The 26,417-nt window shown below is 38.4% G+C and overlaps 2 protein-coding genes across 7 annotated transcripts; one reads left to right on the top strand and one right to left on the bottom strand.

Annotated features, from left to right (window-relative positions):
* Nucleotides 1-1,849: 1,849 nt before the first annotated feature.
* Nucleotides 1,850-19,641, bottom strand: LOC123470216 (hrp65 protein-like). Of its 6 annotated transcripts, XR_006643858.1 has the most exons (9): nucleotides 18,167-18,327; nucleotides 17,629-17,964; nucleotides 17,342-17,563; nucleotides 17,111-17,281; nucleotides 16,812-17,051; nucleotides 16,560-16,746; nucleotides 16,189-16,493; nucleotides 12,067-15,528; nucleotides 9,987-11,996 (listed from the first exon to the last, which is right to left on the bottom strand). XR_006643858.1 is itself a non-coding variant. In XM_045170211.1 (8 exons), exons 2-8 carry the CDS (start codon nucleotides 17,959-17,961, stop codon nucleotides 3,160-3,162), a joined length of 1,563 nt encoding a protein of 520 aa, XP_045026146.1. In that variant the 5' UTR covers nucleotides 17,962-17,964; nucleotides 18,167-18,327; the 3' UTR covers nucleotides 1,850-3,159. The 6 variants fall into 6 exon arrangements, 5 of the variants coding, with proteins under 5 accessions (XP_045026146.1, XP_045026148.1, XP_045026147.1 ...); XM_045170211.1 differs by lacking the exons at nucleotides 9,987-11,996; nucleotides 12,067-15,528 and adding an exon at nucleotides 1,850-3,264; XM_045170213.1 differs by lacking the exons at nucleotides 9,987-11,996; nucleotides 12,067-15,528 and adding an exon at nucleotides 6,065-7,724.
* A 144-nt stretch (nucleotides 19,642-19,785) lies between these two features.
* On the top strand, nucleotides 19,786-23,373 carry LOC123470215 (tyrosine-protein phosphatase non-receptor type 11-like). Its single transcript, XM_045170208.1, is given in 15 exon segments — nucleotides 19,786-20,090; nucleotides 20,237-20,285; nucleotides 20,287-20,360; nucleotides 20,420-20,614; nucleotides 20,707-20,881; nucleotides 20,944-21,120; nucleotides 21,183-21,330; nucleotides 21,393-21,472; nucleotides 21,567-21,656; nucleotides 21,720-21,779; nucleotides 21,852-22,013; nucleotides 22,073-22,256; nucleotides 22,326-22,477; nucleotides 22,545-22,801; nucleotides 22,865-23,373. Coding segments are annotated over 15 exon segments (1,995 nt in total). The 5' UTR covers nucleotides 19,786-20,076; the 3' UTR covers nucleotides 23,043-23,373.
* Nucleotides 23,374-26,417: the final 3,044 nt, after the last annotated feature.

Here is a 26,417-nt window from a genome sequence, read left to right on the forward strand (position 1 = left end):
CTTTATAAAGATCTGTTTCGGATTTTTTTCCAATTTAGAATTTTTTTCCTGTACCACCCAGCCACTGTTTAGTATTTACCTTTCTTGTCGTCTGCAGACTCTGCACTTGATCCTCTGTAAGACCAGACATTTACTCTTTACCGTTTTATTAGATTGAAAAATTTCGTGATTTCGTCAGCGAAATATGAAACTTATGAGTCCTGTGACTCCTGTCAAACACAAATGATGAATTGTGGCTAACTCTTTTTTTTTTTGCTCTTTTCACCATTGTCAGTCAGAATACTCAGAAATAAAAAGATTTAATCCAACTAGAGAAATCTAAAGGAACCTGTTATTATAGTTTTAAAAAAAATATGGATTTTGTAAGAAATCAAAAGTCGAACAGACTTTTTAGCAAAACTTCTATTAAAAAGTAAACTAATCCAATTAAGTCTTGGATTTTTATTTGATATTAAATTAGGGATTAAAGTAAAAAAAATTTAAAGGAAATTTTAAAAATTTTTACCTTGACACAGAAATATGTAGAAGAACTTGTATGTAACTATGTGTTACATGTTGCAATCATAAAATTAACAATTGATTGTGAATTGGATTGGATTTGGATTGGATTTGGATCGGATTTGGATCGGATTTTCTCTAATTTAAAATGATTTGGATTTGGAGTTGGATTTGGATTTGATTTGGATTTGACGGATTTCAAAACACACGCAATGATTTGGATTTGAGTCAAATCCGGCAAATTTAGAAAATCCGAAACACTGGTTGACAGACAAACATTTTGAAATGTTGTTTTTCTTAAAAATGAACAACAATATGTTAAATAAATGGTAAATAAAAAATTAAAGGTGATTCAAGAACCAAAGTTTTATGTCTCATTGTCTCTTCATTTATCAACGATTTTAAGGTCTAGAAATTTCGGCATGTTTATTTTATTACCCGCTAGATGACGTATTTTTAATAAACGTAAAAATTGATCGCAAATATGAGATTGAGCGAACTCAAAATTATTGTAAGTAGAGTTGATCGTGCGATCAACTCATCCCATGATGAGTTTGAGTTCACTAAAAAAAAATTGATCAAACCGCAAGTTTGTCTCAGTCATTACCCTGTTTTGACCCTAAGTTTCTTGCCCCGAATGACCCCTTTTCTAATTTTTTTACCTTAACGGTAAACCCAGCTGTCTTCCGCCCGACTTTTTATTTTGAAACCGTCTAACCTCATTGGACCTTAAATTCTGTTCTCTGTCTTGCCGTATAAAAAGTGGGACCACCTCCACTTGAAGGAGAGTCAGGAGTGAGGCATCACAGCAAGAAAGAGAAAGGAACAAAAAATCGTCGTGAATTTCGACCACCTCGGTGACTGCGACGACCAGCCCGGGTTGAAACATCTGGACCAAGTGCAGCCTTTACACTCGATCTTATACTAGGCCCTTCAAATGGAATGAGATCAACCTATCTTTGTACATAAAACTACCCGGGTAGAGGGAAACATTCAACTGTGAGTTCTCCCTAAATAAATAAATAACAAAAAATACGCGGCGCTAGGCGACGACCAACGCGCCTCACACGCTGTACACCAAGCCGAAAAAATCACAGAATCTAATCGGCCGCGGCCAAAATTACGAAACGAAGCAGTCTACGCTGCACAAAAGTGCCATTGCTCTTCGTGCAAAGGAGGCGAGTGCTTGTCTTCCCAGCCGCCTAACTATCCATCTCCAAGGCCGCACGGAAACTCGACAAAGCCGACATTGGAAGATCAATATTGCCAATGAAACCTATCCAATTTATTTCACAACTATCTAAGTCCCACCAGCTCTTACAGAATTTTTTTCACCTAAAGCTAGTTCCCTTAGATTTTGACATCCCTGATATTTATATAGACTGTGGCAAAAAGTCAACCAACCTCGCTTCTATCCTTCCCCTACCTCCATTTCAAACTAAACAGAACATCCTAATGATAAACAATTCAATTTTTTTTTACTTAGAACAGCCGACGTTTTATTGAAGCTATTACATCGTTTCTTCCTTTATTGATATTTCTGTTTGCGAAGCGGTGTTCTAGGTTTAAGCACACCTGGTACAGAGGCAATTCTATTTGTACCGAGCCCAGGGCTCGAGGTGGTACGAATTTCTTTCAACGGAACACGCCACACCGAGCTCCGCGATCATAGACGTCCGCGTGACTTCTCCTTTTTCGAATTATTTGTTTTGTTCCTGTAAATCTGTTTTGAAGAGACCGTCTAGGTTTAAACATTTTTCATTCAGATTTGTTTAATCAAGCTCCACGCTTGAAGGTGCACATATTTTCTTCGACGGTACAAGCCACACCGAGCTCCACGCTCTCAGACGTACGCGTCACTACTCGTTTGTAGATGAATTAGTTTTCTTCACCGTATTTCGTTCCAAGTAAAAAAATTATCATTTTATCTGAGTCGATTGTCCTGCGGCGGTCGCTTTATGAACTTGATCCATTGTAACGAAGACCAACGCAATAATGTTCATCAAATATTTCTGTTTAAGTTGTCATCTCCCTTCAACTGGATGATGTACTGTTTTGAGAAAAGAGATTGTGAGATACAATCTATTTGGACATTGGGGAGCCATGTCAGGATCAACCGACTAAATCAAATTTAAATGATCAAATTGAACATGCTTTTTTTATTTCCCTTATCTCTCAGCTATTACCCCGTTTTGACCCTAAGGTTGTTGCCCCGAATGACCCCCCTTCTAATTTTATTATCTCAACGGTAAACCTAGCTATCCTCCGCCTAACTTTTTATTTCGAACACGTCTGATCTCATTTGACCTTAAATTCTGCTCTCTGTCTTACCGTATAAAAAGACGGACAGCCTCCACTTGAAGGAAAGTCAGGAGTCAGGCGTCAGGCAGAGGTGTCGTGTCTAATTAAAGAGCAGGTTTTATGCGGGGACATTACAACCATGACAGTGGTGGGTATAGGATCAGCCATTTATGTTATATCACCAGACTTATTGAAACACACACTTACTTTCCGGAGCAATGGCATGGTCTTATAGTACTTGCCAACGGAACAACATTAGCAAACAATTTTTCAGATCGAATACACCCACTTAAATGTTAGTTACATCGGGTGAACTACCGCTTGAGGAATCACATGACCAATAATCCAACTCCTAAAATATCATAAGATTATAGCTATTACCATATGCATGATTCCAGCTTTGGCAGTGATTCCAGTTTCTACGACGCTTTGTGCTGAACCAACTGCCATGCCCTTGTTCATCCCCTGTAAAAAAATTATTGACTACAAAAACACTATCCGTAGGACATGCTATCCTTTTGGATAACATCCAGTCGATTCCAGTCACGAATTTCTCCTCTGTTCCAGTTTTGTTAGACGAAGGATCGACGCTAAGAACTATACATCCATGTAGAGACGGAGTGGTTCCGTGTAACTTCGATGAAACAACTACTGAAAACATCCCACAGAACGATAGCAAATTGGCAACACCCAGGGAAAAAAACTACTTGACTACTTTGCGGCAAATGACAAACCCATCGGATATTTTTCAACGGTGGAATATCAAACAAATATGAAGGAAGGAGAAGCACTAATTTGTCAAAGACCACATTCCAGCACATGAAAAGCTCGCAAGATTATCCAAAATCTATCGGAATACATGTTCGATACGGGCCTCATGGAACCTTATTATAGTCCTTAAATGCCACCAGCAGTTCTGATTAAGAAAAAGATGGTTTGTAGAAATTCTGTGTTTTCTACTGCGACCTCAACGAAGTGATCATCAGAGACGTGTACCGGTTATCACGACTTATTGGCATTCTAAGCAAATTGGAACGATCAGAATACTTTTCCATAACCGACTTACAATCTGGATATCACCAGATATTTTTACGTAAAAAGTATAAAGAAAAAACATCAATTAGCACGTCAGATAGATTGTATCAATTTAAAGTGCTACCGCATGGGTTAATCAATGGTCCCAGTTCATTCCAACGAGCAATGGACGGGATCTTAGGATGATTACAATGGACGTCATATCTCGTCTATTTAGACGTTGTTGTGGCTTGTGCACCAAATTTCGAAAGTCACGTGCAATGGTTCCACCTGGTGCTGTTTTGCTTGACCCAATCCGGTCTCAAACTAACGGTAATGAAATGCCAGCTCGCCAGCTCGCAATGACTGCATTAAAAGTGCTATACACGAGGCATCTAAACAAAGGATAGCTTTAAACCCAGAAAATCTGTATGCTGTGGCAGATTCCGAGGAATGCAAAACGGGCGTACACACAGTTTGGAGGAATACAGCTACTTTTTTCGCGGGAGGGGGGGATAGAAATGGGGGTGTTGCTACTGAATGAGACTTTGAAGATTTGTAAATCAAGACATTCAACATGCGCCCTAACCTTTTCAGGAGTGAGTCTTTTGAAAAGAAGTTTACTAAATTTGGGTGGCAATGCACGAAAATTTTTTTTTTGAGTCATTACCCAAGCAGATCTTCTGGAACTCAAAAATAAGATCAATGCTATTGAAATCCAGAATTAAGCGGTGGTTCATGTGTTGGACAAACACGCATCCATTGTACACGAAACTTTACAACTAACGCGATCGAATCTAGTTTTACTTCGGGAACTACAACGCTAATCCGTTACTTTAAAGGAGAAAGTGGACGTTCTCGAAATAGGATTGGTTTCACCGCTTTTAAAGCTTGATTGCGTTATTAGTTTTTAGAGCAAATTTAGCTAACGGATGCAATGAAATAAATATTTAATGATATATATTTTATTTAAAATTTATAATAAAATATTTATATGTTTTATGATTGTTTTATTATTAAACAATTACACTATTTTCAGGACCGAAATAATTTTGTAAACAGTTGTGTCATCCAACCTTAGAACGCGGATCTCCCGCGTCGCCGACGGAAACCTATCCCATAAACAACACACAACACAGTGGTTTAACTAACAATTTACTAGCAAATAGCTAGCATACCGATGGAAAGAATTTTGTGTTTCTATTTGCTACCCGATTAACCGACCCGATAATGATAATAACGAGTAGGGGAGAGTGGGGCTAGTTGGCAGGAGGGCAAGTTTGCAATTCTTAATTTAGACGAATTGTGTGAAAGAGGTTTTATTGAAATAATTCATAGTCAAAGATGTTTATCGTGCGCACATTTGTGCAAAGTTTTATGAATTTATCCCAAATAGTTAAGGAAATAGAAAATAACGAAATTTTTTGCGTCAAATCCACAATAGTTGCGTGCTTGGTATTCATCAATTTTATCTTTTCTTGGTATGCATATAATTTTTTAAAAATATTAGTTTTATAGAAAATTGTGTCCTCTATCGAACTGTAACAATGGATTTGTTTTAATCAATTACAAAGGAGTAATAAAAATTTTTATTTTAATAAACCCCGGGTTGGGGAAAGTTGATACATTGCAACATGGGGCATGTCGGCATAGGCATTATACATGCATATGTATAGTACATGGCCTGTCAAAATGTCAGGGAATTGTTAGTCGAATTTTTGCTAGATATGACTTATGGTGAACAGTGGTATGCATTAAGGGCCAAAATTTGGCAAATTTTAAGTGTTTCTCTTTATACGATGTTCACCTGTGAAATGTTTGCCTGAATTATGTATATTATTTTTTATTTTTTGCATTTAAGGCTATTAATCCTTATGTAAGTTATCACAACTTATTTCTGAGTTTCCCACTCTAAAATAACTATAGGATTTTTGTTTATTGTAATGTTATTCTAGTTTGTTTACAACATCAACATTTCACTGAAATCCGTATTTAAAATACATGGGGCCAACTTACCCCACTACCACTGCCAACTTACCCCGTTAGTGGGGCATGTAGGCAAATTTTTTTTAGCTTTTTGAACGTTGATTTCGATAAGAATTCTTCAACGTAGATCAAATTAAAAAATAGCACGAGAAAGCTGGTTATCTGAGCTTTCTTTTACAATTTTTTAGGTGTCAAAATATGAAAAATTAAAGAAACCAGAGAAGAAATTAAAAAAATTGTACCAACTAGCCCCACCCTCCCCTAATGGAAAGACTCTGTTTTGTATTGCAGAAATTTTTCTTGTTAGCCTAGGGGTAAAGGAGTCTAGTGATAATATAGTCTACACTTTTTTAAAGACATTTAATCCCTGGGGCAAAAAGAAAGGGTTTCTGGACTTATATTACCCATTACCCTTAATGATGATTTTGCGCCAAACCCGCCCGAACTCTCTTCAAAAAAGTAAACAATTAATATTTTCTACCCACAGATGGCTTTTTCAAAATAAATCAGTGTACTTCTTTTTCTGCCGGATACTATACAACTTAAAAATATTTTATAATTCATCGATCCTTCTATCATCATACACGCAATTGTTTTTAAGATTTTTTTGCAATTGTTCTGATATTCTGCAATTGAAGATGTTTCTAGAACCACCTGTGCAAGTAGAAAAGCTAACCAAAAAGCAACGAGCAACGGTACACATGGAGTATGTTAAATTAATCTACCGGACTATTTAGCTGTTTGACCAGATCTTGATACCTTTGTTATCGGACCGTGAAATGCTTAATTGCCGCCAATTTGACAAACAGCTTGGCAAATTTTATACAGGGTACTCCAAGAGGGAGAATAAGAAGTCGTGTGACATTGCCCTATTCACTAAGCAGCATGTCCTGAAAACTGGATATTCCCAGCGAGTCTGGAGGGAAGCACCACAGCTACCGCAGTATCGATCCAAATGTCAAATCTTTCAAAATTTCCACCAAATATCACGGAATAAAAAGTAGAAATGGTCATTTAACTCTCCGCACTAAAACTTATACATCTAAATCACATTAGCAATCTTTTACATCAACAAGAAAATATGAAAACGAAAAAATTATATTAAAATCTATAAAAATCTCATATTTAAAAACGATTGCTACAAAAAAAATTCTATATACAGAAGGTGCCAAAATTATCCGAACACCACGGGTTTCCGAACCATTTTAGCATGGGTTCTTATGGCGGCGAGTGGCTTGTGCAGTTTGGGAAAATATGTCCAAAAAATGTCTGTAAGGCTATGAAATTTCATTTTTTAGCTAGGAAATGAATAAGGTACCTGACACAATTTTTTTTTTCAAATTTTTCGGACTTACGGCCACTCGTAGTTATCAGTGCACAATTATCACTACACCAACTTTTCCCATGTGCTTTCTTATTTAAGAAATGTGATTTCTTGTTTAAGAAATGTGCTTTCTTATTCAAGAAAGCACAGGGGAAAGTGGTGCACAAATGTGCACAAATAGGATGGAACTTCCGTTGCTGTGCAGTTCATGTAAAAATTAACTTTTATTTCCTTATATTGTTTAGCTGGGATTCATTTTTGGCTCTTTTTTTGCTTGAAAATCTATATTTTATTAACAGTAGCGTTTGGAATAATGAATAATTGTCTTTTTCATGGGGAGACTAGAAATGGAAACGGAAGGTTACGAATTTTTTTGTTCCGCTGATCGTTTCAAAGCATTAATTTTCACTGATTTTCAAGGTTTTAACTGTCGTGAAAATTGACATTTAGAAGGTTTCTCTACTGGTGAATGTGTCAAACCATTCCTGAAGAATCTGTTTCAATCTAGTGATCTTCCAATGGGTTTGCACCATTTGCACGAAGACGCCAAAACGAAACATCAAAGGCGTTGTCCTTTTGGTCTGGTACCCTTATGATACTACTGAGAGACCGAAAAAATCACGTTGCATTATTACTCCGCATAATTTGTGTTATAAATAGTGGAAAAGAAAAATTGCGCTGGAGTCAGAAGATCAAGCGTAAGGCTTAGTTAACATATTTACCTTTTTGTTTACTTGCCAGCTATACAAACGAATTCAGTTAGATTCACAATAGCAATAAGATTATAGGGAACAATGCACATAGCACTTGCATGGCTTCTGAAAATCGGTGGTCTATAGGCGGAAAAGAGTAATCCTAAAATCAAAAGACCACATGGAAAATCGGTTTATTATTCTAGGTTGTTAACTAAGCTGCGGGGTTCTTCGATCTTAGACGTCGCATTCGCTTGTCAATTATATTTTGTATGATAAGAAATTAAATTAACTAAGGTCAACTACATAGTCATTTGGAGTTTAATAGGGATACATTGATTTTGAACTCGCGCAATTCTGGGGGCACCGGAAAACGCCCCGGTTACTTAGTAGCGCTTAGTAGTATGTTTGGAAGCGTGTATAGACCTGCCTTCTTATGGTGCGTTTTATCGTCAACTTTTTATTAGCTCAACCCGAACCTAAATTGAGCTCAATCAGTATTTTTTCGTTAACCAATTCGTCACAGTTGAGCTCGATTTCCGCTTTATGGTTAACAAAAAGTTCAACCAAAGTTGTGCTCGACCAAATTTTCGAGCTCAACCACCACAAAAGTTCAACCACAGTCCAGACTGTGGTTGAACTAAATTCAAGTTGGTTGACCCTCCCACTTTATAATAATTCTTATTTTATTTAATCTGGCAACCTTTTTTTTGTTCAAGCCATCACAGCAGACGGCTTTCTTTAGATAGGGACGTGGCACGTGGGTCGTGGTACACGTTTGTAATTTTTTTCCTATCACAATGAATACAAAGTGTGAAGGTGTTTTAAGGCCAAGAGGTAAAATATTAAATAAAATAATAAATATATATAAAATAAAAAATATAAAAAAATATTTTAAACTTGGTAATAATTCCTACATTATTACCATTCCAGAAATTTGAGATTAGAGATAAGTAAATAACTACTGAATAGACATTGAAGAAATTGAGTTATCTGCATTTTGTTGCTACAAATTTTTCATGTGGACGTTTTACGTCTGCTACTCCACACTAATCAATATATTAAAACATTTTAGCAAATTTCAATAAACTACGTAATACTATTATAAATATTTTTGAAAAATTTACAGACACCGTTATTTCCTAAAACAACTTTTTTTTTTATTTCTATCAAATTTACAATTAAGCATTTCTGAAAGGGATGGGAAAGGAGGAGGAGCTTTCCATATGTTGAGATCAATTTTCGTTTTATGGTTAACTGCGTAGTTTAACCTAAAAGTTCTACTCAAACAACGTAAAACCCGTTTTATGGTCAACCAAAAAGTTGAGCAGCTCAACTACAGGTTGACGATAAAACGCACCTATTGTGGCCACTTTTCCTGTAAATCTAACGTTACAGTTTTTGCATATGTGTAGCCGCTATTAACTCCGCTATTTTGACCAGCAAGATTTCAACAGAAATTTTTTAAAATTTGCTATTAGCACGTTTAATGGAAATTATAATTCTTCGACAGATTTAAAATGTCGAAATCGTGAGTTGAGTTGTATTCCGTCGATGGAGAAATTTAGCTAGTGATTATCACTATATCCTTTCAAGAAAACAAAAATAATCTTTTTGTCATCATGATCTGGCAGTAAATACAGGTTTAACGCGAGGGTTTGTCAATTCAAAAAAATATTCATACACCCCAATATTTTTAAGCAAAAAATACAAAAAATACAAAAAAATATGATAAAATATGATAAAATATTAAAATATATTAAAATATATTAAAAAATTGAAAAATCGGCAATAGTTATACTTAATATATCGAAATGCTCATACGGGCGCAGTTATGATCCTAACGGAAATAGGTAAAATAGAAGAAGCCTACCAAAAATAAGATTTACACTGAAAAATTTGTTTTTTTTACAAAATTTTGATATGGACCGAACATATGCCTTCCAACTGTAACAGGTAATAGATGGCGCAGGTCAACAATAACATTACATCAAAGTTTATCTGGTATTCAAAAATCAAATTTCGAAAAAATTGTCGGCTCGGGTGGGTCGGTTTGGGTTGTTGGATAAACCAGTGCGCCCCGCAATAATTTTTATTGACGAACCGTCAATGACGGTTTAGGAGGCCAAAATTTTAATTTTCGAAATTTTTATTCATTATTCTTTTTTTTTGTTCTTTTTGTTTTATTTTTTTATTTGTGAAACGACTAACATTTTCTGTTATCCCACTATTAAATTTTATCGAAATCGGTAACTATAGTACTAAGGCAATTAGGATATGGGGTAGAGATTCTACGGTACTGAAGTTCAAGTCCCGGTGCTGATTTGCTTTTCTTTTACAGTTAATTAAATTTTAGGCTTCATTTGCTGAAGAAAATGTTCATTTTTAATTATTTAATGGTAAATAGAGTTGTTTTTGTAAGAAAGCATGAAAAACATGTAAAAAAAAGATCTAAAAAAGTTTCACAAAATTTAGCAAATCTGGAAAATATGAAAAAATGTGAAAAAATATTAAAAAATATGAAAAAATATGAAAAAATACGAAAATATTTGAAAAAATGTAAAAAAAAATATCGAAAATACAAAAAATATGAAAAAAAAGGAAAAATATGAAAAAATACGTAAGCGTTCATTTTTTAATTCGTACACCCAAATGACGAGTCGACAACCCCCCGGTTGAACGTTCTAGTTTAAGAGCAGAAGCGTTTTACTTTATTGAATTAAAATTTTCGATTAATAGGCTACAAGATTTTATGCCCGTCATTGCCTCCAGTGATCGGGTTGCCGAATCATTTAAAATTTTGATTCGAATCAAATGCCGTCAAAATCACGTTGTCGACAGAATTAAAAATCAAAAATCTAATTCCATTTAACCCAATTCATTCTACAACCAAAATTCAAAAATCCGAATCAAAATGAAAATCAAACACAAATTCTAATTTCACTCCGCCCCAACCCGTTGAACGAAGAGGTTCCCCGATCGGCTTTTTCGGGGCGGGGCGGTTCGTTTACCCCGATTAGAGCCAATCTGAGCCCATTCTTACTAAACAATAATTTTCTTTTTTCAAAAATCAATTTTGTAAAAAAAAAATGAGAAATCAAGATCAAAAATCATTATTTTTCAAAAACTAATTCAAATTAAAAATCAAAAATAATGGAAAATTGATTCAAATCATGATTTAAATCAAAATATGCTATAAATCAAAATTGATTCGGCTGATCACTGCATAAAAGTATACTATCTAACTTCGCCATTCCGTAAGCGTTTATATTTCTATAGCATTATGGAAAAATTGATATAGTGTAATGTTTAGGGAAGTATTAAAATAATTGTTTCTGTCGTTCAGCGGACAGCTATAATAATAGGCTGTTTGAACTTCCGCCTCTGTTAAATTTTTTAAGTTTAACCAACAAAGACGACATCGACGACACAAAATTTAAAGACAAACTCCAGCCAACTTTCCGGCTAGTCACTGATTCATAGGTAGAAAATATATAAAAAAAAAAAAAGAGAAAAATAAAAAAAAATTAAAAAAAAATCGAATTCTAAGATCTTCAACATTTTCAAATAACTAATCTCGGATATATCACAACCAAATTTTAAAAATTCTTTGTGTGTTGTGAAAATTGTTTTCTTTAATAGGCTGATAATGCGAAAGTCTTGGCAAATGCAAAAAAACCAACACGTTTTTTAAGTTCCTTTGCTGATGATTAGATGACACAGCAAGATTACACTATTTGCATAATTCGACGTGTTGATAAAATCTGAAGGTAGTGCACACAATTCTGGAACAGGGCGTACAGAAAAGATTTTTGAAACGGCTTCCACTTATTTTGGCTTCCATCATGAAGACCAACATTAATTATAACACCAAAATTCACTAAATGACGCATCTCATACGCACCACAACTAAATTGTTGTGCTAGACTATACAAAAGAACTTTGCCTCGTGAGCAGGCTTCAAAATCTTTCCTGTCCAGGAGTTGGAAAAATGTGCACAGAGCACAATTACGTAGTACATTTCCACAAAATCTATTCTAGAACTGAGAAAGGCAATCGATGTCTCATATATTGATAGTGAAATGATGGTTCTGCTTAATCCAGGTTTTTCCAGTCAACAATCGGATAAAGTTTGCTGAGATGTCAGATTGTGCCCGCTCCTGTCACAGTGAGCCAATGGTCTAACAGAAAAACGTTCTCTAGTAATCAGACGGAAAATAATGTTAGTCAATATAATTTTTCTATACTTACCCGCGGATTGGCAATCGATTCCAACATCGTAGGGGAAAGTTAGGGCATTGAAACAATTAACAATATTGTGTTCTCCCGGAATTAAAATATGACCAAATTTGGCCAAAACGTACAGTTTGGTAGCTAGTGATTTTAGCTACTAAACTACACACGGTTTCTGTATTGTATAAAACTGATTCGAAGTACATTGTGAAAAGAAGAACTACGTTCCATGTTTCTTCCCATTATGATGAGGCCATTGTACTAAAAATTGAAAGCACGCTTTTCCCACAAAAACTTTATGCCTCGTGATCATCAGTAATATTGGAGATTTTTTTAATGAAATTAAAAATTCGTCGTCATGTAAAAATGGTAATTTGTCTTAACTATTATTTCAAATATCGAGCTCTTATTTTACGTGTCCAGAGGTTATGAGATTAAACGGGATTACACGTCAATCAGAATTTCTAGAAAATATTCCACGTCGACAACAGTTTGGCCTTCCTAACACCGTAACACGCCAGTGGCAATGACGCTATAATATTTCCCAGACGACAATATTTCATCTTTTTAAATCTTGTGAATATAAAAGGTCAATGTAATGGGATAACCTGACACTGTTACCAACCTTGCTAACACTACTTTTAAAAAATTATTTATGACGTGAAATTGGTAGCATATTATGGTTAGACCACCCGGTTTATAGGCTACGACTGTTGTGAGAAATTTTGCCTCAAATAAAGACCACTTGTTTTCCTAGTTCACCATTATCTAGTTTGGTGTCTACTGTCAGGATACAAATGAATGCTTTAAGCTACTTTTACGTATCTTTCAATTAATTTAACATCGAGTGAGGCAAACTGGCTATCAGTTAAGCGTACTATTACCATACTATAATTAGTTGAAGAATTTCGTATTTTATGAAGATTTATTATTACTATTATTATTTTATTAAATCTGAATGTTTACGTAGTACAAAGAAAATTACTCGTTTAACATAAAAACACCGTAATTTCTTTCCCACGGTTAAACATAAGCCGTTTTTCAAGTTTCCTAAAGGATTTCATAATCATTTTGAATTTTGGCTAGAATACTGACATTAAGCCAAAACTGTAGATCACGTACACTTAGGGCTCGAGTTGCCATTCCACCAATACTTACTATTCATTCCGACCGATTCCGACTTACATTTCGCTTTGTTACGTTAATTGCACGAACCACAGAAAATTAGCAGAATAAACTCTAAATTATTTTACTCTCTATCAATGTTCTTTAAATGCACGTACAGAATTATTCGTAGTCCTCTACCTTATCAAAACACGCCAACTTACACGATTCGTGCAGATTCCACGCAATAAGGTCGTCGTAGTGGTTACTGTTTCACAGGTTAATAGATTCCATGTCAGATATTGTCTGAAAATTCAATGTTTAAAAAGTTCCACAGACAAACAACAAGCTTTGAAACATTTCTGCTAAATCAAAACAGCGGCAAAAACTGCAGGAGGAATATGCATTTTTTAAATCCTGCTGCATGGACCTGATCCAAGCATTTTCCTCAAATCAGGGCAAATAGAAAATCCAGCAAGAAAAACATATTCCTTTTTTAATTGTTCGTTAAGCAAAATCGAGTTGCGTTCTGTACGTACAGGAAATTTTGTACTGGAGAACCCAGGTGCAGCTCTTTTTTTCTACATCATAGGTAAAACAAAGCAAAAAAAAAAACTCCAGCCTTCTGAAAGAAGCCAGTTTCGTTCCTGAGAATGAATGATAATGTTCACCATACAACGCCTTATTTGAGAAACAAATACTGTCTTATGGCTTGCAAGAAACTTTAGCGTTCAACATAAGTAATGGCAATCATCTGGGGTCGGCAACTGTTGCAAAAATCAGTCAGTTTTGAAAATGCCAATCTCTCAAGAATTCAGAATCTTAAATTAGACTTTTTTTTGTTGAAAAGATGACATTTTTACATGTCTCAAATGACCAGATTTCTATTTTTTTTTTTTATGGCGTTGAATAAGTAAAACATTTTTTCACTAGCACACATCAAGTGCTTTGATTAGCACTGAAGTGTCTTTCCATCCAATGCCAACAAATGGATATAGCTACCCCCAACACAAAATTCAGGGGTGTGAAGTAAACAGAAAAATGCCCAAAGACTGACAAGCGGGAGTGAAATAAAAGGGAAGAAAAAAAAAACGGAGACCGATAAACAGGTTAGAAGTAATTAAAAAACCTCAAATGACATTCCAATAGGATACAGTTCATCTGCAAGCTGATGTGCAACTGACGTCATTTGAGGAAGACATGAGCATTCAGTGCTTTTCTTCACTGTGAAGCTTTAAATCCTATGGTGTGATCAAGGTAACCTACGTATAAAATCAAGGAGTGGCGATATCTGGTCGAAGCCAAAGTACGAGCAGGACAAAAAGATTTTTAAAAGCAGCTTAGCCACTTGCAAACACATTTTTTTTAGAAGGGCTTCTGATATTTGCTAAAAAGAACAATTTCTGCGCATAGACATTAGTCATACACAAATGTCTAATACATGAAGCCATGGGGTTGGCAACCGTTACAAGATGTTGGAAATATCAATCATAAGAGGTTTAATCTCGTACGCTTGATGAAATCACCATAGGTGAGGAAAAATTTTAAGTGTCGTAATTTTCGTCTTTGAGTTGTCAATCCCCCGTATAACACCTTTATGCCATTGGCGTAAAAATTTGTTTGTAAAAAGATTTTTTTCTTTTTTTTTTATATTTTTGAAAGAAGAAGCACACAAGAAAGATGATCTTCGACAGGTCATCGATTTTGTGTGTAGTACACATTTTACCAACAAAACCAATCAAAGTCATGTTTTAAAAATTAGTTTGGATTGGTTGGGATGGCAGATATAAGTGAGGACAATTAAGAAATCAAAACACCAAGAGTCGAACGACTTACAAAAAAGGCAATAATCAAACAAAAAAAGAAAAAAACAGAAAAAAAGGAGGGAAAACGAGAAAGAGAGAGGGAGAGAAAAAAGAAAAGAAAAAGACAATAGCTTGTCTCAGATTTAACCTGAGAAACGGAACTAATTCAAGCAGAGATTTAATGTCGTAAAAAATAAAGAAAAAGGAACACAATGATTTTTAAAAATGTTTGTTTTCGTGGTTTTTTTTTCTTGTCTTTTTTTTTTTTTTTTTTAAGGTTTGCACGAGATTTGTTTTGATGCCTTTCAAGAATAGGCTGAAAGTAAGTCAGAGAGAGTATAGTATAACCAATCTCTCAGAAACGGCGACGTTTTACCAGAAAATCCTCACGATCGCGTTCGTTGGGTCGGCCCCACCTCGGAGCAGAAACTCCGTGAGGTGGCCCGCGGGGTGGCATGTTTCCCATGTTGTTGTTGGGACCATCCATACGACCCCCAATGGGCATGTTGTTAAACATCGGTGGCGGCTCCAAAGGCCGCTGTTCAAAGGAGTTGTGGAACGGCTTATTTTCCTTAATTAGATAACAACATAGGGACGTCCCGATAAGTCTTATGATAAAAAATTGTGAGCCACACAGCTGTGTTCTCCACCCCCTCCCAATAAGAATCAAAGATTATGAGTGGTAATAAAAAATATATATATATGACAACGATCAGTCATCGAAAAAACAAAAGGAAGACTTCTAAGGATACCAAGATGTTTCGTCAAAATAATGGCTGTTCTTTCACCGAATGTGATTCCCTACACTGACAACCATAATAAACCGATGCGCATAATACCCTTGACCCCATGGGATACTGGGTAGAATTTCAATTTCAAGACAAATCTTCAGAAGAAAATTCTCGAAGTTTCAATCATTCATGTTGGTCATTACCTTTCCTATTTCAAACAAGTAGTAGTGCTCTCTCTATCTAGGTAAACCCTACTGTCCTAAATTAGAACTTTGGTCTAGATTGCAATAGAGGCCTACAAAACAATGGAAGTCTTATCAAAAGGGTTTTCAATAAACCCTAACCTTCGTTGGTTCATTCCCTATTCCACAATTTCATCAAATGAACCTTGACCCACACAGAAAACAGAAACGATCTTTGAGGCTGATCGGAAGTATTACATTAAAACAGGATTGCAAGCGGCCTGTTGGCTTGGTAAAAATTGAAAAGTATTGACATACCATTTGCAGATCCATGAGATTATGAGGTCCATTACCACCCATCATTGGCCGATCAAATGTGGGAGGTTGGAGAGGTCGACGAAAATCTGGAGGAGTTCCATCTGTGTTTTGCTCTTGCATGAACATGTTGTTTTCTTGTTGACGCCGACGCATTTCGTCTTCCTGCTGGCGCAATCGATGCTGCATTTCATCCTGTTGTCGACGAAGAGTTTCCTCCTCTCGTAACCTGGATTCTTCGTGTTGGCGTTCTTTCAATTCCCAGTCACGTTTTTGTCTCTCGCGATCCTGCTCACGTAGTCTGAGTTCTACGAATAATTTGATAGCGTTGTGAGTTGTCATGTTATCGATAAAAGAAAGTAACCATTGTTTACGTTCACGAAGCAGTTCGGTTTCATGTTCATATCGAGCATATTCCATCTGGGACACCAACTTATCTTCTTCGATTTTCAATTCCCGCTCAACAGCATCCATTTTTTGCTTATACAGTTCCAACAATTGCTTCCAGCGTTGACCGTAAGTAAACTGGAAGCTATTAGGTTCAGCAAACCTTGGCCCCGTCTATAATTGTCAATAAATCTTTGTGTTAAAAACTAAAATTGAAAAGAATACATTATTTGAAGTACTTCGCGTTCTTTAGTAAACTCCGGAGTTTTTTTAGCAAATGCGCGTTCTGAAAATCCATCTTCATCGTCTAATTGTTCCATTGGTTCTACTACAACGGGACGTAATGACGAAGTTAGGAAAAAACAGCCATCGGTGCAACGCCGAATTGCAGCCTGGGCTCCTGGTTTGCGCACAAATTCAACAACACCTTCGTTCGTTGATTGTCCACGCTCATTAGCAACCACTATAGCTCTTTCAATCTGTAATTGAAAAATGTAAAAATTGATGACATACACTAAAATGGAAAGCACATAATTACATCTCCGAATATGGAAAAGGCTTTTTCCAATAATTCATTTGTTACGAAGGGAGACAAATTTTTCACACGAATAGCGGCGCTATGTGGAGCAGAGCGAACGCGCAACGTACGACCTTTCAAAACTTTCCCATCCAATTCTCGTTTTGCCTTTTCTGAATTGGAACGGTAATCCTGTGAATTTTTTAAATTATTTCAAACCACCGTGTAATGAACAAAAAAATATGCACTTGCCAGCCTGACAAAAGCAAATCCCTTTTCCTTATTGAGGAAGACTTCTGCAATTTCTCCATATGCAGAAAAGTGTTCCTTTAAATCCTGCTCCACTATATCATTTCCAAGGTTTCCAACATACAGACGGCTGCGGCCTGAAAATTTAGTTTCTGTAAAGGATCTGATTGGTAGATCAGCAGTAGAATTGGACAGTGATGCAAGTTTCTCTAGTAATTGGCGATCCTTTCAATTTTGAAAACAGTGTTCATGTGTTAACTTAAAGATTGGAACTTTTAAATTTAACTAACCTCTGACAGTTTTTGATGCCCATTACCATGTGAATTATCTTCCCATTTTTTCTCACCATGGCTTTGACCAACTTGATTTGTATTACGCTGAAACCGGCCAACGTTGTTACCATTTTTCCCATTTCCTTGATTGTTTCTCCCTGATTGTCCCCCTCTTCCTATGCCACCCCTACCACTTCCACGTTTTCCTCTTCCACTGTTATTTCCCACAGAGGCAGCAGTACCATTGACAGAATTTTGGGGTGTAGATATGGAAGGCGTAGAGACAGCATTTGAAACAGGAGAACTCTCCTTAGTTAGTTTTTCCGAACTCGCCGTTTCTAGTTTCTGCATGTTCTAAATACGCAAAAGAAAAAAGAAAAAGATGCTTCAGTTACAATGGTTCAGTCTACAAATTATTCTTGAATCTTAAGTAGGGAAACAGCAGATAGTGACACTTCTACCAAACCCTGCGACTTATTAGAGCTGTATTTGGGGAAACGTTTAGAACACGCAACATCCACTTGTGATTCTTAATCAATAAATTTATAAATCTCACATTTGACTTGAGAAACCCAGAATTTGTTGCTTTTAATATTCCTTCAAACACACGAACGACAAAACGCAGTCAACACATCAAGAAATGGCGACGAATGCTTGCAACGTTGTCTAATCCACAATAGCTGGAATTTAGCTATCGGATCGCCGGTCGGCGATAGGGATCGGCCCCAACCCTAATCGGGGCGCATTTTGCCAATCGGGTTTTCAAATTCGGTGGGTGGGGCGGGGCGTTCGGGGCTCGGGGTGAAAATTTTTGAACCCCTATCAGGGATCGGCCCTGATTGGCTGTAATTGGAAAAGCTTAAATCTATTGCCACGAAAGATGTCGTGGCAATAGACATTGATCGTCATGCAACGACATCTTTCGTGGCAATAGATTTAAGCATTTCCAAAAATTGCATTTAAATGCTAGAAATCAGACGGTACCAGAATCCTTACCAAAGAATTGTACCGTTGTGCGTATGCTCAGCCTCGTTTACCTGAGACCCAGCTTACTACCGGAATGTACTGGCGTTCAACTGAAAGAAAAAGCTAAAAAAAAAATAATTTTTACGTGTGTCGCGCCAGTTTCTTTAGTAAGCTAAGTTTCAGGTAATCGGGGCAGAGCCCTAGTTGTGCGAGGTAAGCCCATCAAAATCTGGCTTTCAAAATTGGACAGGGGTGTAGCTTTTTTACAGGGTTTTAACATGGAGTAGTTAGATCAGGTTATACCGTCCAACAATATCTATTACTTTGCCTCAAGTTTGTAAGAAAGGGAAGGGCAGAGTCATAGATTAGGTGGTTCAAGTATTCCATGTTAAACGCCTATAAATAAGCCACGCCCCACGTCACTTTTCGCAGCCCAGATTTTTCAATCTCGCTCCCTCCGATCTACCTGCACCACGCGGAGATCTCATGCACTAGAATGCAAAAAGGCTATCTCTTGTTAGTGCAATCCGACATCCGTGTGAAGCACAGTCGGAAGGAGCGAGATCGGAAAAATTTGGCTTGTGAAAAGTGACGTGAGGCAGGACTTACAGGAGTAGTTTGGCCGGAGTCATAGATTACATGGTTTGAGTACTCCATGGTAAACGCCTTTAAATAAGCCACGCCCCACGTCACTTTTCGCGGACCCGATTGTTAAGGCTTTTTCGGGTTCGCTCCCTCCGAAAGCAGAGTCATAGATTAGATCTATCTAATGGTGATATTAGATTCCAGATTAGATTCTAATCTTAGACCATGCCGAAAGTGCTGCATCATGCGGAGATCTCTTGCACTACAAATGCAACTCTCTAGACATCCGCTTGGTGCAAGTATTCGAAAACTCTATCTCTCTTGTTAGTGCAATCAGATCTCCGCTTGGTGCAGCACTTTCCGAGGGAGCAAGATCAGAAATCGGGTTCGCGAAAAAAGCCGCCGTAAACCAGGGGCGCGTCAAGTGGCAAATTAACAACAATACGCTAGAAACGCTATATACCTGATCTCAGCAGCCTCCTGGCGGTAATCAACTTGTACTACACTTTGTACAGAGCCTTATGGAAAATCAGGATTCGTCTGATTTTCCACTTGACGCGCCCCAGGAGTAGTCAGACCATGTAATCTATGACTCTGCTCTGGGGAGGGTTTGACAAGTAAGGGGACCAGTTTGGCAACATGGGCTAGACAGTATCCCTCTGGCTTCTTATTATCTAGAAGGCTATGCCGTAACATAGGTATCCCCAGGTATCCCTAAGGCTAAATATTTGTTTTGTTTAGTATTTTTGTGAAGCTTGCCGATTCTTCTATTCATACTGATTGTTTCGAAGCCAAAGAACCTTTGACTCATATCGCTAAAATTTAATAGAGCGTTGGACATCAAAGTGGTAATATTTCCCCGATCTCAGATAAGCTTCGACATTTTTCGCTGGTCTCCAATTTGCGTCTCCATCCATGGGCTCTAGAAGGTAAACAATTGTTTACTCAACAAAGTTTTTTTATTGCAACAATTTGAAATTTGTTGTTAATCAAATCTCCAAAACCTGGAATACTTATGTGTTATAGATATTAATTGGGTAGTTGCAAACAATTTAACTGAAAGTATACTTTCTAGGTGGTTTCATCCAAATGTATCAGGGATTGATGCAGAACTACTTCTCTTAAACACGACTAATAGATGGCAGTTTTTTAGCACGTCCCAGTAAGAGCAACCCAGGAGATTTCACCCTGTCTGTTAGGTAACATTAAAGTGTAATAATTTTTGTTAAGGCTTTTGATTTTGATTTTTATTTTAAAGGAGAAATGGTGAAGTTACTCACATAAAAATTCAAAATACTGGAGACTTCTACGATCTGTATGGGGGTGAAAAATTTGCAACTCTGTCTGAACTGGTGCAGTTCTATATGGAAAATCCTGGACAGTTGCGTGAGAAGAATGGTGAAGCCATAGAGCTAAAATTTCCTGTCCATTGTTCTGACCCAACTACTGAACGGTAATTAATTGTGTGAGAGAACAAAAGCGTTTACAATGCCATTTTCTGTATAACCGTCAGTTGCTGATTTCATTAATTTTTTTCTTTTCCAGTTTGTCTTTCAGGTGGTTTCATGGACATCTTTCAGGAAAAGAAGCAGAAAAAATTCTACTTGATAAAGGGAAGAATGGAAGTTTTTTAGTGAGAGAATCCCAGAGTAAGCCCGGAGATTACGTTTTATCTGTTAGAACTGAAGACAAAGTGACACATGTCATGATAAGATACCAGGTTATTTTACACTAATTTAATAATATTGGTAAAATTTTGACAAGGCTTTTCATGATTATTAGGAGCAAAAGTATGATGTGGGTGGTGGTGAAAAATTTGATTCACTGTCTGAACTAATTGAGCATTACAAAAAAAATCCAATGGTTGAAACCACAGGAACTGTGGTCCATCTTAAACAGCCTTACAATGCTACTAGAATTCATGCGAGTGGAATAGAAAGTCGCGTCAAAGAATTGCAGGTACTTAATGCGAAATATATTTGCTTACTTTTTCATATTATTTTTCATTATATCCTCTGCAGAAGGAGCATAGCGTGAGTACAGGGAAAGGAGGATTTTGGGAAGAATTTGAAAGTTTACAGCAACAAGAATGTAAACATCTATATAGCCGTAAAGAGGGACAAAAACCAGAAAATCGGAATAAAAATCGATATAAAAATATTTTACCATGTATACTCATTTTATTTGATCAAAATTAGAAAAAAGTTTACATACCTTAATTTTATCCCTAGTTGATCACACCCGTGTTCTACTTAAGGATGTGGATGCGAGTACAGCTGGTGCCGACTATATAAATGCCAACCACATACGGGTAAATAAACACGTTAGTAACTTTACCGTAGCTATGATTTTTTAGCATCTCACAAATATTTAAAATACATCGTTTTCTAACACGTATCTCGCAGCCAGAAGATGATGGAAATGGGGACCAGTTCCCACAATACATTGCTACCCAAGGCTGTCTGCCACACACAGTCAACGATTTCTGGCATATGGTGAGACAAAGACGCTAATGTAGTTATGTTTTCAGTTATGTCACTAATAAGTCGACATTTTAGGTCTGGCAGGAAAATAGTCGCGTAATTGTAATGACAACGAAAGAAATCGAGAGAGGAAAGGTAGAAACGCAAATGTCCTCTCGTTTGGTTATTTTTTTAGATTTATTCATTTTTCTCTATGTGATATACCAGTCGAAATGTGCACGCTACTGGCCAGAGGAAAATCAAACAAAAGAGTTTGGAAAAGTTGTTTTAAGGTGTGTTAGCGACTCGCTTCGTGCTGATTATACTCTTCGAGAGTTCTTAGCAACAAAGGACAACGAAGAGAGGCTGATACATCAGTATCATTTCCAGGTAAGCTTTATATTGGAATTTTCCCTTGAATTTCTTTAGACGTATTCTTCGCCTGAAAGGCATGGCCTGATCATGGAGTACCAGGAGATCCTGGATGTGTGTTAAACTTTCTTCATGATGTGAATACAAGGCAGAATTCAGTTGCGAATGCAGGTCCTGTCGTAGTGCATTGTAGTGCAGGAATCGGTCGCACTGGAACATTCATTGTAATTGATATGATCATCGGTCAAATAGAAAGACGAGGTATCTGTGAAATAAAAAAGTGCGAGAAGAGAACCAAAGTATTTAATTTAAAAAAAACTTCTTGTATAGGATTGGATTGCGAAATTGACATTCAGCGCATGATTCAAACTATTCGTGCCCAAAGATCTGGTATGGTGCAAACTGAAGCGCAGTACAAATTTGTTTATATGGCAGTTCAGTACTATATAGAAACTTTATCACAGCGCATGCAAGCCCAGCAGGTAAATGAGTGGACACGTTATGCTCAATAGATAATCGTTATGTGATAAAAAATTCTTGATTATTTAGAAAAGCCTACAAGCCGGCAGAGAATATACTAACATCCGTTATTCAACCGAAGGCGGTCTGACTCCTGCTGCTTGCAACCAATCCCAATCTTTGGAGTCGCCGACGGGCAAGAGTTTGTCAAAATCAACCCTTTCACTCGCCAGTGTGTCCACTCCTTTGTTAAATTCTTTTCATGTAACATTATCTAAGTCGGAGAAACCTCCAAAGGAAACAAAAGGGGTTGCCAATAGAACTGTAGCTGAACATCCAATACCGATGTAAGCTAGATTGCCATTTGTTAATAATGTTTAAAACACATTTGTATATATTATTATTTTAAGGCCTCCGAAAGATTTCCCAAAAATGCTTTACGAAAATGTCCCTCTGAACGAGCGAAAAGCAGCTGGAAACCAAGGACCGCCACTTTTCCCCCACCACCTACCCCACCAAGAAAAATGTAAACCACAAAAAGGAAAAGGTTTCTCATCAGAGTGCGGACGTGAATTGGTGTGGAATTGACCAAATTTGGGATGTCGGGAGAAAACAGTTATCCTGCAACCACATTAGCGACCTGCAGTCGAATAAGATCTTCGTCGATTTAACAGACAATTTTGCTTCTTTTTTCCGACATTCCTATTATGTTTGCATTCCTTCGATTTCTTGCTTAATTTTTGCCTTTTTCGCTCGTGGCTTTATTTCCAACATTGGCAAAATCTTCATGCCTTTCGATTCGCTTAAGTCACACCATACTTAATCGTTGATGTAAAATGACTGCTTTATTTATCGGTCTCACTACTACAATTCTCCTGCAAAACCTTTACAGTGTTCGCTATAAATCAGTTGAAACTCATCCGAATCGTCAGTTGACTACTGTTGCTCTAAATTCACAGTTCTAAAGTATGTTGCGCTGTATACGACCCGAAGGCTACCAAGAGCCGCAAATAGCATAGAAAAGATATGCGACCGAAAGTGCTACGCGAGCAGGTGGGTTTACAACTTTACAGGGATGCGGACGGTAGAACTCCACGTTGAATAGAACCCTACCGATAGTGGTCCTGTTTTAAGAAATTCAAAATAAATAACTACAGAAGAATAACGCTTACATTCAACTCCACAGACATCAGAACCCTAGTTTTAAAAATATAAATATACATGATATCAAATGCAACAATGTACGAGGCAGTGTTTCGGATTTTTTTTTCAAATCAAATCCAAATCCAATCAAATCCAAATCCTCCCGGATTTTGAAGGGATTTGGATTTGCCTTATTTTTCAATGGCTTGGATTTGGATCGGATTTGATCCCCCAACAAAAACCCGGATTTTTTCAAATCCAAATCCAAATCCTTTATAAAGAAGAAGGATTCAGTCATCTGGTCTTGTTGAGAACGATGTCTTGCAGTCCATTAGATCCGAACTGGAATACCGATACAAACATTTGCGTACGGACCATTTTTAACCGAAAAACGAATTCACAATATTGTCACGTGGTCAATGACCACGTTATGTGATCCGGTATGCAATGCTACCGGACGTGTGACGTCAGTGTTTTCCCCCATATATAGTCCCCCGTGGTCGTGTATCAGGAGGCAGTCTTAGTCTTGTGAACCGTCAATACAACATACTGTTACATGGTGGAGATGCAGAACCTCCGGTAAGTCTCTTTTGTGGTTGTGTTTCTCTTCGATTCTGTGCTGCGGAGGCGGTGGCTGTCAGGGACCCCTGAGAGTCGACGACCCAACTGGTTTTAGCACCTTAAATTGTTGGGGTACGGGGTCACGGCTCCGACCGTAGGGCAATCGGGGGAAGCATAACGAAGGAGAGACGCCGGGGGGAAAACGGTGAAAAGGGCTGACGGAACGGAAGGAAAGAATCGGAGAAGTGAACCGTGAGCCAAAGTTGTTGGCAAGAAGCGGAGAAGTGAACCGGGAGCCGAAGAGTTCGGCAAGAAACAGGCGGTGCGAGGATTGCGGGAAGTAGATGATAGGAGAGGAGGACGTAAGGAGCGGGGAGAGAATCCGAGACGCTCGGGGACGGTTCGTGGCACGGGGTAGTTGGGGGATACCCGAGATCGGGAGTGCATCCCAGGGGCGGGCGAGGACGCGCAGTCGACCGTTGAGGGAGAGCGGAACGGAAGAGCGAGGAGAAATAGAGGACGGGGCTAACGAACCCCAACAGGAGCAGCGACCGGCATCCGTTCGGCAGGAGTATCATCTCACATTCAGTGAGGAGGAAACTGAGCGGTGGGAGGACGCGGAAGAGGAAGAAGGATCGGGAGAACACGGAGAAGAGCAGCCAGAGTGGGATTTCACGGATTTGAGAAGAAGATCATCGAATATCAGTAGCTATATCCGGGGATTCAGAGCAGCTCAACAGTAAGTGGGCGCAAGGCACGCGATGGCCGCACAGATAAAATTCCAATCCCCACCCACCTTCGGGGGAAGGACGGGGAAGACGTCCTGCAGTGAATGCATCGATACGAAAGAATCGGGAGATATAATCGATGGGGAGATGAAGAACTTCACGACCACGTGGAGCTGTCGCTGTCCGGGGCAGCGCAGAAGTGGTACTCATAGAAAGAGGCCGCGGGACAACTAGCAGCCGAATGGGAGGATGTTGCAGGACCGCCAATTGTAACCGGAGTAAAAACACAGCTGTTGGAGGAATTCAAGCCAGTCAATCAGAATCGATTCAATGAAGCGAAACTGAGAGAACGCAAACAACGAATCGAGGAATCCACGATCGAGTATTTTTACGACATCCTGGATTTATGCCGCAGAGTAGACCCGAATATGTCCGAAGCTACGAGATTGGCGCACCTATGGAGAGGACTCAAGCCAAGTTTACCAGAGAAACTCTGGAGTTTGAAACCCAACTCATGTGACGAATTCCTTCAAGAAATTAAGCGGTATCAGGAAATGACTTCCTGAGCAAGACACGAGGAATGGGCGATGGGCGTGGTCGGAAAACAAACACCAACGGCGGGAAGTGAGAGAATGGATCGAATAGAAAAATTGCTAGAGGGACTGATGGGAGCCGTTGCATTAAGGAACGCATCAGGGGCAGCCGCACAGCAAGGAGAAAGAGCGGAGAGTCAACAGTATCGGTCGGATAACCGATCGATACTGAAATGGACTTCGGATGGGGAACCTATCTGCAGCAGATGTAAGACGGAGGGACACATCGGGAGAGAGTGTCCAACAAGAACAAACGGTCAGGGAGGCCTGAGGGGTCGGACACCGGACGGACAGGTCGTATGCTACGGGTGTGAAGGGATAGGACACATACGTCGTGACTGCCCGAGCTCCCAGCGAGAAGGAGGGGGCACCACAACAGCAACGGCAGGTGCGATTCGCTGGAGAGGGTAGGCAAGTAATTGGTCTAGTAGGGACACAGCATGTAGACCCGGAGGTGCTAGCATGGCCAATTCTGAAAATCGACATCCAGAGGATGGTAGTACTGGATGTGTGGTGCTGGGGAAAACGGGTGGCTGCCGTGATAGATACAGGGGCGGGAGTGTCCGTGTGTTCGCCCAAATTAGTAAGAGAACTAGGGATAACAGTGACACCATGGCGCGCAAATCGTCTAGTATCAGTTGACGGCAAGGAGATTCAACCGGGAGGAGCCGCAATGCTGTCAGTATCAGATGGGAGGATGACCGTCAAGGGGGAGGCTTTGGTTCTGGACGGCGACATCGACTTACTTCTGGGGAAAGACATGTTGGAAAAACTTGGAACGCGGATGAAGATTGGGGCGCTACCGGAGATCTTCATTGGAGACACTGCCATGGGAGCACCGGTGGAAGAGATGACGGAGAAAGCACCGAAACTAGTAGTCCAGAATGAATGCGAGGTCCCACCCCGATCGAGGAAAGTGGTCGCAACTCAACCACTAG

The sequence above is a fragment of the Daphnia magna genome, linkage group LG2 (genome assembly GCF_020631705.1).
Source record: "Daphnia magna isolate NIES linkage group LG2, ASM2063170v1.1, whole genome shotgun sequence".
Taxonomy (NCBI): Eukaryota; Metazoa; Arthropoda; class Branchiopoda; order Diplostraca; family Daphniidae; genus Daphnia; species Daphnia magna.